Below are 13,171 nucleotides of genomic sequence, written 5' to 3'. Positions count from 1 at the left end.
TTTGGAGCACGATGTAAAACCATAAAAACATATGAACATTCTGTACAACAATCAAAAGCTATCCTGTATCAAGTCTACTAATGTACACCAATGTACTCTGCTATTTCCTTTACCCAGCCTGTTCTCTGTCCTACTACGAAGTTTTATGGTAGCAAAGCTAACTTTTTACAGCACTACGTAACTACACTCATGGTTACCTATTAATTTAAGAGGATTAGGAGGTGGATATGATGCTGCAGAAACATTCACCATTGTCCAAGTGTAAATATTAACATTTTTTAAAGTGTATACTTTTAACAGACTAGAGCTATAGCCAGAAATGTTATACTATTAAATTGATTTATAAGAGATGTTGCTGTATAATCAGAAGAATGTAACAGGCGTATATGTGGTAAAAAGAACACAACAAAGAAAATTATTCGTGACAAAACTCTCATATTTGTCAAAATAATCGGAAAAAAAGCGCCACCAAAACATTTAATTTCAAGATATTTCCTATTCCACCCACAAACTACTTTTTCTTCAGCATAACCACATCCCTAAATACAGAAATACACTTTAACAGAAGTAAACTCAAGTTTTCTATAAGAAATAGGAATTTGAATACTGAATGAATTTTAGTATTATGGAAAATGAATCATTGCATTTTAGAACTACTTCTTCCTTCAGTCAAATTTTTCATATTTAATTTATCCTCAAACACACGTGATGTCACAAGGAAAGAGTAAATTAACATAATTTAAATGGAAAGCACAAAATTAAGGTTAATAGATGAATACAGCAAGAAACAGAGAATTTAATTGAAACCAGCAGGAATAGTATTCAGTGCACATATATAGTCCTAATTAAGGATACCAAATTGTTACAAAGGTAGGTAAAAATATGACTGTTTCTAGCTTAGAGTAAAAAAAAGAAATGAGATGGGAAAAAGCAGAAGACCTTGTAAACATAAATAATTGGAAATAAATAATTTTAACAATATGACAGACCAACATTTTAAAATACAATATTCTGTAATCTGTCCTGAACATAAGAATAAGCTGCAATTAGATCTCTGTCCAGGAGGAAGGAAACTGTAATGAACACAAGAACACATAGGTAGTAAGTTCAATTTTAGTTCTATTTTTAAAAAATGTCATAGAAGGATGTATTACCAGTACATATAAGGAAAATGTTTAGCCTTTAAAACATTCTCTGACTGAGAAATCTATTAGTGTTCCAATTAAACATTAGCTGGCTTTTCAAAACTAATCTTTTTGAGTGATTAGTTCAGAACACTTGGTTGGTTTCGATTTTCAGGACTGCATGCTGTGTGAGTCAATCCAGACCTCTCCTATGTAAACTATTGGTAGTTACATGAGCTGACAAAAAATTAAAAATGTATGAATATGCTTCTGAAATAAACACTTGCAAGGTTCAGCCCTCTGCTTCCTCAGCACTGGAAGCAAATGGAGAGAAACAGATAAGAACATGTAAGTGTTACGCTGCATTCAGGTATCTGCTGAGAAAAGGAATTACATGTAACCCTCAGTCTCTGGATCAGGTTAAAAATGGGAAAGGCATCATCAATAAGCTCAGAGACAAAAGACGCTTTTAAAAAAGAGAATAAATAGTAGTCTTCTCATTTATTATTTTCAGTTACCTAAAGTGGCAAGGACTTACTGGTAACAAGGAACGTGCCTTTTTTTTTTTTTTGAAAAGTACTTTCATTGAAGTGTAACTGAAAAAAGTTCTAAGAGAAGTTCTGACGTCTGAATATTTCATCAGTTTTGTACAGAAGAAAAATATTTTCTGTTATGGAATATCAGTATCATAATAAAAATTACATAATCTACCTTAACATTTTAAAGAAAACACCCAAGGTAGATATCAAGAAATGTAGCATTCCAGTGAAGACTGCACTTCAATACATATTCAGTTATTTCATTATAGCAGTTACAAAATAGATTCCTGAAGGCTAAAGGCCAGCAAAAATTGCTTTAACTGTGAAAATCTTATATATAATTTCTAAACTAACTATAAAAACCCATCATAGAATAAACTGAAAACAAATGCAACGTATTTATACATTTCTTTATTTAGAAAAGGGTTTTTACACCAAGTAGTGCATGACAAACCACTTACCAGATTCCCCACAGAAAGGACACTGCTAAACTGTTCTGTCATTGGGTAATGTTCCATGGCCATAAACAAGGTGTTTAAAACAATGCAAATAGTTATAGCAAGATCAACAAATGGATCCATCACAACTAAATTGACGACATGCTTTACTTTTAACCATGGACTCCAGCAATCCCAGATCAAGAAAGTGTTTGCAAATCTGTACCAGCATGGTGGGCATTTCTGTCTGGATTCTTCAAGCTCTGAAAAAAAAATAGAAAAAAAAAGAATATTCCGATTGTATCCTCTGGAAGTCCTTGTTTAAAATATGATTGTATCATTCAAATAAACAGCTCTCACTAACATGGCTTTTCTCTCACTTATGTTTAGCCATCTAAAAGTAAGGCACCTAATTTATTTAAGCTCCTCTACAACCAGTGGACAGGGAAGTACATTCACTAAAGGGTGAATCATCTCAATGTCTGCCTAAAGAGAGAAATGTGTTTGTCTTTCCCATGACAGTAGGGAGAATCTAGACATTTAGTTTAGGTTACTTGACTTGCTTACAGCAGATATCTTATCACATCAGAGACCTGATGTATTTAATTAGTATAAACTTCATAAAAGATTAACATTTTTGTGTTAAGTACATGAGGACATATTTTGATTTGAGATACCAAAAGTGTTATATTTGCTACTACACTGAACCACTACAATATCAGAGAAATGATTTGGTGTGCATACCTATCATTTTTTATTTGAATCAATATTTTTAATATACTGAATGCCTGTTTTATTTTAATATCATAATTTGATTTTGCTTGAAAATGTCTTGTACAGTTACAGTGTCTATTTTCTGAGAAACAGAGCAACATTAGTATTAGCAGAACAACTCTGCTGAGCAACTGTGGAACAACTGCTTTCAATTAGAATCTTTGCATTTCCATTTCACTGTCAATATTTTCAAAGTTACAGAAGAATATTAACTACTGAGTTAATAATAGCAGGGACGAATATCTAATATGATGGAATGTTTGAGGACAGCCCAGAAGGAAGATTGATGTTTGCCTAAGTGAGAAATACTTATACTAAAAATATGTAAGACATGGACACAAGTTTTGGTAAAATTTCTACATAGTGGCATTAACCCAATTCTGAAATTTCCCATTTTTCAGGCATTCCTTAGAGCACATCATCATGACACTTATGAGTGATTCTTCTAAAATAGCAAGCATGCTGTTTTACAGATTTCCTAATAAGGATTTAGTGCAAAAATCTACACTTTGAGGACCAGTAGATTGAATTTTTGCCTCTAATACTGTCTGTCATATATGGGTGGAATTACTGGAATTTCAAAGGTCAGTTGCCAGCTTTCAAACTGATTGAAACAAGTTCTCCTGGCAGAAAAGAGTATCATAAGTAGCAAAAGATTTCTGTAGTCTCTATAAACCATAAAAAACACAGTGCTTCTGAAGGAATATACCGCTTATGTCTAATGGGAAGAAAATCCCTACATACTCTGTTTAAGGCTGTAGCAATGCCCTAGCTATGGTTATTTTATCTCTGTTAGTCCACTGAGTAGAGTAATATTTTGGAAGGTGTCATGAAAAATAAATGGCTAAGCATTTACAATGCGTAAATTATCTTGGAAATGCTCAAAAGCCTTTTTGGATCTGATGTACAGAGAGTTCACATGTCCAGTTTTACATTTACAAAGGAAATTATGTAAATAATTTCTCTGTACATATAGTTAGCAGAAATTCACTGAACTGCCTGTCAGATAAAATGCATCAAGTACCTTCCATTGTATTTGTAAGAATGCTGGCTATGCTCATTGCTCTTTGTCTTGCAGCAGACTCTTCCAACATTTCCATGGAAATTTGGTAAGAACTCAGTCTTCTTTTCCTTATTTCTGTTTCTGTAGTGGTGCCCTGTAAATGAAATACTGAGAAATTAGACTATCCTTTTCATTGGCCAATTAAAACTGTATTTAAAATCAAAATCAGCTTTGTGCAACATACTAAGCTTTTCTTACACAGTGAAGGTTTCTGTTCCTGTAGGGATTTCTTTCTTCTTCATTGCAGAACTCAGTACTTTGTACATTGCTATAAATAATCATCTGGAAGACCCAATATCAATGCAATTTGGGACCAGAGGTAGTTGTCATTTATATGACTGTGCTAAGTATATTATTATTACTATTATTATTATTATTACTGTTGTTGTTTTTGTTGTTGTTGTTGTTATTTCAAGAAAAAATGCTCAAAATTGAAAGCTGACACCCTCATTTCCAGCAGCTACTCATGTTAAATAATGAAAGTGTGAATACAGAGAAAAGTGAACTTTTACTTAAGAAAGCGACTTTGATACAAGAAACATGAATATAATTTTAGGAATTAAGTATATCTACAATACTATTTAATGTATTCCTAACCTGTTAAGTGTGTTTGGAAAATTTTATATGAGAAAAGCCTCTCATCTTATTTAATATTTCTTCTACCTGATTCTCACCCACCACAATGCTCATACAGAGTTTGGGAGTCCCCTTTGTTTTTTATGACTTTTAATTATCTTTTCAAAGCAATAATACTCAACTCTGATTTAAATGTGACTAACATGTCTCTACTCTGTATCATGTAGATGTCCTTTCAGCTGCTTTGCTTTTCTTCTGGACTGAGACCTAGGCATCTAAGCATAGGAGTGGGATTAAAAAGCTCCTAAATCTTGGTTTCTGCTTTACCACTGACTCTGTGATTCAGGGAAATCACTCACTCTTTTTCACATTATTATGTCCCCATTCATTAAAAGGACAACAAAACTTGCAGAATTCGTAAGGGATTTCAAAGTTATCTTAGTGCGAAGGTGAAAAATCATCTTTGAGCAATTACTAGTACTACTTCTTTAGAGAAGACTCTTGAGTTGAATGGCTGATTTCAAGTGAACCTACTTCTGAAACAGAACTATATATGCATAATCTCTGAGGTAATCTGATGGAATTTCTGTTATGGAGGTCTATATCAAGACAGGAGAAAAAATAAAGATAAATGTGTAATAGAAGTACTGAAAACTCGGTACTTATTTCTAATGCAAATACTTTGCAGCTTAGATAACAAGCTATTATAGACTTCAAAATACCATACTGAATCCATAGTAAAATACTATATATGAAAAGGCTTGCCTTTTTGAAAGTTTGAAAGAACATCTTAGCTTACAGAAGTCTGAAACTGAGACTACAATGTAATGTAATTGCAAAGGTACATAGGAATTTATGTATTTTTCACATGAAAGTTATAAGAAAAAATTCCTCAAGATAAACTCAGTAAGTGGTATTTCTATTAATTATCATGACAGTATTCTGCTTAATTTTACAGATGTTTTCCTGTACATATTTCCAAGCCATAGCCTTAGTTATATATAGAATCTCTACCTTTGTTGAAGTGAAACTTTATACAAATTGTCAAATTCTTTTCTTTTTTCTTTCTATGTGCAGATCTCTTGCTGAAAGCAACATAGCAGGTTGAGGACTTGTTTTCCTTTATGGTCTGTTATTTAGAAATTATTGCAAATTATTTCTCATTGCTCTAAGAAATTATAAGGAATGCAGAGATAAGGAGTAAGACAAAATTCTGTGCCTGAACCAAACTGTAAACTGGTTTACTTATAATTACCTCTGGTATGAGCTGACCAGTGGGTGAAGTTAAAGCTGAAGGTCCTCCAACCAAGGAAACTACTCCATTGCAATCCACAGTGCTGTGCATCTTCCCATTTACTGGAAGGGCTGGTATCATTCTAGATGACACACTTGCCTGACTGATATTACTGTTGCGCCGTTCTCCATGTCGATTTGGAACAAAGAGAGAATCTCTTCTGCTCTCATTGTCTTCAAGAGTGCTGTGCTCATCATCAGCAAAGTCATTTTCTGATCCTATATCCTTTGCATGACCTCTGAAACTGAAAATGCTTGTTTTGCTGTTGCGTCTTGGTGAGAACAGAGAACCACGAATGCTTAACAAAGACTGTAAAAGATTTAAAACAAACCAAACAAAACAGCATTAGAACTGAAGTTTTAAGTTCTTGGCCTTTCAAAGAATAGTTACAGTGCTGGAGGAAGGATAGTCAATTTTTTTCCCATAGTCTAACTGTGTCCATTAGGTGAGTGTGCTCATCAGGGGACCCGAAATAGAGGGGCATTTACCGTAATATCGTAGGACTGAGGAAAGGTTGTGCAGAAGATATAAGTAAAGTTTACCAGTTTTGAGTGAAGAAGGTGCACTGAACTGGTATGGACCCACAAGTGTGCTGGAGACAGTTTTCAACATCACTATCAAGGATTTCCAGATATTTGTCTTTTACCCCCGGCTTTCTAGGGATAACAATTAATAATGCTCACCCACCACTGAAGTGATCTTCGGTTTGGCATTAAATTTAGTCTAAGTTGATGTAAAGAACTTGACTGACCTCTTCACAATAGGCTCAATAGTGTAGGAACAGCAGCTAGAAGACAGAGGTGACAGCTCGGGGAAGCTCTGGAGGGACAGTAATAGCACTCCCATCATAGCTCTCTGGGGACTATAGCAGGCTGCACACCTGCCAGAAGGTACCACTTGGCCTTCAGGAGCTCAAAGCAAATATTCACCAGGGGCACAGGTACCTAAAGATATTCTCTTACAAGTGAGAAAAATAAATCAGGGGTTGTTGATAATTCATCTTTTAATTACAGTAGAAGCTGGTTAATGGAGTGTTCTTCTCCCTTACTACATATTTTATTAACAGCCTTCATGAATAAATAAAATGAGTACTAACTGTGCAGAAAAGAAACCTTGCATTCAGCTTTCTTCAATTCTGCATTTGTACAAATTTTCCCATCTTGGTACATCAAAAACCTAGTTTGAGATAAGTCTCAATTTTTCACTAGTTTTGCAGGTGGAAAATGCTCATACGTAATAGCAGTGAGTTTTTTCTCAGGATAATTAAAGTGAAAGTGAAAATGGCCCTGTAGTGTATAAACCTATGTTAATACAGTGAAAACCAAACACTGAATATATAGATATATCAATCCATATGTATCTCTGTATATGCACAGTCAGATGTATAAATTCACACACATAATATGTGTGCTAAACTGGTAGCACTGCCTGTTATAAGGGCTGACAGGTGTTTACCATTATGAGATGTATTTTTTTCTGCTCTTACAGCTACACCAAATTTTAATTTTTTGGGATGAAATTTTCTATGCTGGCTGTCAGCCCCAGGCTGAGTTACTTGAAGAATATCAACCAAATGGTTTTGCTAGCCCATTTATGTAAACTTGGCTGGAGAAAAAGTGTTATTTTGCTTATACTGAAAGATAATTTTATCCAGAAAAAAACCCCAATCTCTGGCTTTCACGGAGTATGACTCTGAATTCTGACAAAGCAGTGAACTAATTGCTACACCCTTTTTACATTTCTTTGTAAACATATCTGGCCAACCTTCAGTCCTTCAAAAAAATCATGTGCTCACTAGGGTTTGTATGACTACCAGTGATACCCTTATGCTTTCAGAGAATGTTCCCATGGCTGCTATGTTTTATTTGCAGGCCAATCTTTCCAGTATGCGTTACCATGTTCTGAGCACAGCTAATTGCATCAGCCCCCTCGGGGATTTGGGAGGAGTGATGCCTGCTCTGCAAGTCTCTGTTGCATTGAGACAAAAGATATAAGCCAAAATGGCTACAATTTTAACACATGGAGAGGCAAAAATATATATGCCTACATGCTCTTGGAAAATAAGGTCTGAAATGAAGGCTTGACTTTCCTGGCAGGGTGCATCATTCATCTGGACATGCAATATTGTGTCAAAGGACAAAACCTCTCACAGGGGCCAACTGAGCAGATAGATTATCTCCCCTTACCATTCTGCCTCACTGTTTTATGCTCTGGACCCTGTCTCACCAGTGAGATACTGCATGGCTAACAAGACAAAGAGTTCTTCCTTTATTAATTTCTACTGTTTGCAATTACTTCATTCTTGTGGCACCTCAGTTTTAGTTATATGCTGGCAACTTTTGCCCCCAAGCATTTTTACAACTGTAAAAGCAATTATCAGGAGAGTCTTTAATTAATAAATTATCCTCAACATGGGTGATACAGGTCGGTCAATGTCATCTACTGGCTCAGACCACACGTTATCATTTTGAAGAGATGCATTTTGAGTGACTTTTTCTACAAATGCCATAACTGTGTGCAGCCTTGGAATAAGCAAAGGTATCTCAGAATCACAAAAGCATTTGGGTTGCAAAAGACCTCCAAGATCATCAAGTCCAACCTTTGACTTATCAGCACCTTGTCAACTAGACCATGGCACTAAGTGCCACATCCAGTCATTTCTTGAACACCTCAAGAGATGGTGACTCCACCATCTCCCTGGGCAGTCTATTCCAATATTTAACAATCCTTTCTGTGAAGAAATTCCTGCTGATGTCCCACCTGAGTCTGCCCTGGCACAGCTTGAAGCTATGTCCTCTTGCCCTGTTGCTTGTTGTCTGGGAGAAGAGGCCGACCCCCATCTGGCTACAGCTGCCTTTCAGGGAGTCGTAGAGAGTGATAAGGTCTCCTCTGAGCCTCCTTTTCTCCAGGGTAAACAACCCCAGCTCCCTCAGCCACTCTCCATATGATTCACTCTCTAGACCTTTGCCAGCTCCACTGCCTTTCTCCAGACACCCTCCAGCACCTCCATGTCCATCTTAAAGAGAAGGGCCCGGAACAGGACACAGGATTCCAGGTGCAGCCTCAACAGTGCCAGGTACAGAGGAAGTATCATTAGGTGACAGAAGATATCCTTTGATTTATAAGTGTAGAGCTTTGAAATTTGGACTAATTGATTTCCAGAGGTCCTCCATAAACTACTTTTCTTCTACGATTGCAATGATTCTCCATAACGTATAATGAATTTCTAATGAAAAAGAATGGTTTGACTAAATTCTTATAAATACAAGCCCAAACAATCCTTATGTAGTTTTTCTTTATTGTGGAGTACCAGCACTGCTTCTCTTATTATCTATCTGTTAGAGAAGCTAATTAAAGAAAATAATAGAAACTACTGGTTATGTGGGATTTCCTATGCAAGGTGTTTTGATGTTGCAGTCTGCTAAAAAGCCTACATATCTATACAATTTTGAAATGGATCCAGAACAGAGAACCTATGGTTGATTAATGCAAATATATGAATACTAATCAAAGAGTCTTTGATACTTTCTCCAGACTGCTAGATACATCTTCAGAAATACATTTTCTGTGTTAATTAAGTTTGCAATCGTTGTTGGTACATTCTTTTTATCCCTTTGCGAATAGAAAGGGTCAAACCATCTCAAACTGTAACACTGTGAATCGTACTGCCACTGTTTTTTTCCTTCACTCACCAGTTATATAATTTTCAACATATAAAGCTGCTGTAAAGTCAGTGAAAACAAAAGTAGCAAAAGAGAGCGTTGTACCTGGTGAGGAGATGTGAGCCTTTTTTCATATGTCAGTTGACTTCCTTCTGTGGAGAAGCGGAAACTTTTTCTTCTGATACTGTCTTCTGACTCAGACTTGGGGAATGTATCAATATCTCCTTTGTCCTCTGCTTCAGACATTTCTCTTTGTCTTCTTTTCTTCCTTCTGTTTCTTCTTTCTTTAGCACTCTTTGAGCTCAACTTTGATGCTTCTGAAGAGCTTTCCAAGAGTTCTCCTAACCCCCTACACCACTGAAATCTCTTGATGCAACTGATGCTGCTGCTACTGCTGCTGTTGTCTGTCAGGTTACAAAGCAAGGTATTAGTAGGCCAAAATAATAATAACACTCCCCTTACTTTCCCTCTACCTGCACTGGAAACAGCCACACTCCCTAGACACATCTTCAAGCCCTGCCTTCCTCTTCCTCCCACATTTCCCATGGTATCAGCACTCCATGTCTTTGTTATAGATATGGAAAAGGTACATTTACTGCCTGTTGGTGCTGCAGCCAGACAGAAGAAAACATTTATATTTTTTCTCTGATGGAAAGGAGTAAGATTATTTACTGGAGCACAGAGTCATCCCAAAACTCAGGACCAGTATCTTTAGCTACCGTGCTCAGCCTACTTGGTTTGCTTCATTAGGGAAACAGGTTCATTTAGTCATCAAAAAGGGTAGAATTGAGAGTATGTCCAGTGCTGTTCCTAGAAAGGACTGTGGGAGATTCTATGAAATTCTGCAGTGGAAAATACATTTGGGAAGGTAATAGGTTGCTGTGAGCTTACAAAAAATGGTGTTTTGATAAATGGCAAGGGTTATATAACAAAGATAACTAGTAATTATCCAGCAAAACATATTATATTCAATGCCAAGTATTTCAGGAATGATGACATACCTCTCTACAGTGGGAAAGGGTAGTTTGAAAGCTCATAGTATGAATTAATGTCTTTCTTTGCGTTAATATACAGCCCATGCTATACAAGTTGACTTGATACAGACTTTTTCTGCTAAAATGGAGCATTAAAAGGATTCTGAAGTGTTTGTAAATTAAAGAAGCGATACTCCGAATTTTGTCATACTGGTTCACACAATATCATCCTTCAAAGACTCTAACAGAAACAAAGGCAGCAAATGCTGAGTCATCACCCATCTACTTCATAATAGTAACAGCAAAGGTCAAACAGAGACCACTGTGATGACTTAATTTTTGTGGATGAATAGGTTCAGTGTCAAGAGGGTGAAGAGATGGGTCCCAAACTCACTTTTCATTCAACAGCTCAGTGATGCACCTTGTAATGGCTACTTTCTGATAATATTTTTCATAAACAAAAAAGAATCTGACTGTAATAATGCTTTACTTACAGTGAATTTAGTGATCATTCATTTTAAAAAATATGACTTTACAGAGTCTTTATCCAACCTGCCTTATAGTCTCTGTTTCATATTCTATTCTTCCTAATTCTGGATCAGTTTCATCTGTCCCAACTCTCAAACATACAAGTATCTAGATAAGCCTCCTGATATCTTTTGATATAATGTGATTTAGTGCCTTTAATTGATCAAAATAACAGATTTAAGAAAAACCCAACAACATACTCTTTGCTGACATTTAACATTTTAAAATTTAAATTTTACAGATTCTGCTTTTTCTTTAGTGATTTGAAAGTGATAAGGTTTAATGACTAAATAAAGATAGGCTAATTAGATTTCACAGGTCATACATAAAGATTTCATTTCAAGAAAAAGATTAAGAATTTCTCTTTTTATTTGCACTTTATGGAGTCATTCAACCTTAGTGAAAGTAAGTGTAAAATAGTACCAAAAATATAGTTTCATAAATGATTCTAATTTGCTTGCATTTTATAAACACTGTCCTGTTGAAAATTACTAAATGCCATTTGAAAAGCAATGGAAAGTCAGTCCAGAAATTAGGTGGCTGACTCACAGAGCTGAACTCCTGCATACATTTTACTTTTGGATAAGAAAGCCTTTCTCAAAAGTATCTATTAAAATGTCTTTTTCTCATAAAACTTTAAATAATTTTCCTCCTTTTTCACAGAAAACAAAGATTACTTTACAAGAATTCCGAAGTAATACCTCTGTTAATAATATTGCTTGTCTGGTTATGAATATTGCTTGTCTGTTCTAAGGATATATAAACTTCTGATTTACTTCAGTGTCAATTAAGGACATGTTTCAGTACCTTCCTGGATAGAAACCTAAAAGAACACTGATTACGATCCTTCTCTCTAGTTGATGAATATTTGTAAAGAACTACTAAGTACAGCCTCACAATTCTCACTCAGATGTAAACCAGAAGTAACATCACTAGACTTTTTTCATGTTGTTCATAAGATCTGTAAAATAAAAGCATCGTGAATTATCACTATTATAGTCAGGTTTCTAGAAGGCTCTTCTCTGCGCCATTAGCTTGTGTTTTTTTTGCTATTTGCTTAGTTCCTGTTTTAATTTGGCTATTTCCACTTTTATGGAGTAAATATTTCCACTTGCATGGTAAAGAAGACCTGTCTTTTTTTCTGTAATTCATTGCACAATTCATACATGTTCTAATTCATAAAACATTTTTATCCTTGCCTTAAGAACAAGGCTGTTCAGTAAGTACAATTTCCATCACTACCTGAGCTTCTTCTTGTTGCTTCTTCAGTTGCTCCAGCATCTGCTGAAATTCTGCCTCTTTCTGCTCTGCTTCTTCCATGGTTGCCTGATTCTGTTCTTCATAGGCCATGGCAACCACAGCCAGGATCAAGTTGATCAGATAGAAAGAGCCCAGAAAAATCACCAGAACAAAAAATATCATGTATGTCTTCCCAGCAGCACGCAGGGTCTAGGGAGTGGAAAGCATGTGTTATTCAAGCACTTATATCTTTGTTACTGCAACAGCATTATGCTTTCAGCTCACATAAAAATAAGCCTATTTATATAATTTTGGATGTCACCAACAGTTTACTTGTTATGTCATAACAATTTCTTACCAGTTGATACAGGTTTTCCCAGAAGTCCTGAGTCATTAGCCGAAACAATGACAAAAAAGCCCAACTGAAGGTGTCAAAACTTGTATAACCATAATTGGGGTTTCTACCAGCTTTCACACATATATACCCTTCTGGGCATTGCCTACATGAAAACCAAACAGGAGGTACTTAGTCATAACTTTTATTCCCCTCTAGAACAATTCATTATCTTCTGGAACAATTCATTATCTTCTGGAACAATATGCATTTATTTTTCCACAGGAAATCCGTAAATTACAATTAAATTCATTCAAAGAAAAAGTCCTAAGAAACTAAATAATAAGAGAGTAAATGAGAGATATCCTTTCCATCCATTCACTGGTTGAAATGACTCAAATATTAAACTTCTCCTCAGTCACGTTTTGCAAATCTTTATTCCAAATGAATCATTTCTGAGCAGAAATAATTGCTAATAGGTTGTTAAGGTTACAAACAGATTAAACAATACTATTAGCTAAATCCAATTGTAGTATTAGGGATCTCCCTATCTGATATATATATGCTGACATATACATTTTTAGTAAGCCTCTTTACTGTTGCCAGTCAGATATCCAAGTTCAGCTA

The 13,171-nt window shown here is 35.5% G+C and overlaps 1 protein-coding gene across 1 annotated transcript in view; it reads right to left on the bottom strand.

The window, feature by feature from the left end:
• LOC126652968 (sodium channel protein type 2 subunit alpha-like) overlaps positions 1–13,171 on the bottom strand; it is a 72,997-nt gene that overhangs the window by 34,483 nt on the left and 25,343 nt on the right. The window contains 7 exon segments of the mRNA XM_050340275.1: positions 2,125–2,363; positions 3,899–4,031; positions 5,769–6,116; positions 9,575–9,813; positions 9,816–9,873; positions 12,214–12,420; positions 12,569–12,710. Of these exon segments, the coding sequence (XP_050196232.1) occupies positions 2,125–2,363; positions 3,899–4,031; positions 5,769–6,116; positions 9,575–9,813; positions 9,816–9,873; positions 12,214–12,420; positions 12,569–12,710 (1,366 nt within the window).

Source organism: Myiozetetes cayanensis, unplaced genomic scaffold, assembly GCF_022539395.1.
Source record: "Myiozetetes cayanensis isolate MyiCay16 unplaced genomic scaffold, myiCay2020 scf9, whole genome shotgun sequence".
NCBI lineage: Eukaryota > Metazoa > Chordata > Aves > Passeriformes > Tyrannidae > Myiozetetes > Myiozetetes cayanensis.
The sequence above is the reverse complement of the archived record's forward strand: the minus strand, read 5'-3'. Positions and strand labels throughout refer to the sequence as shown.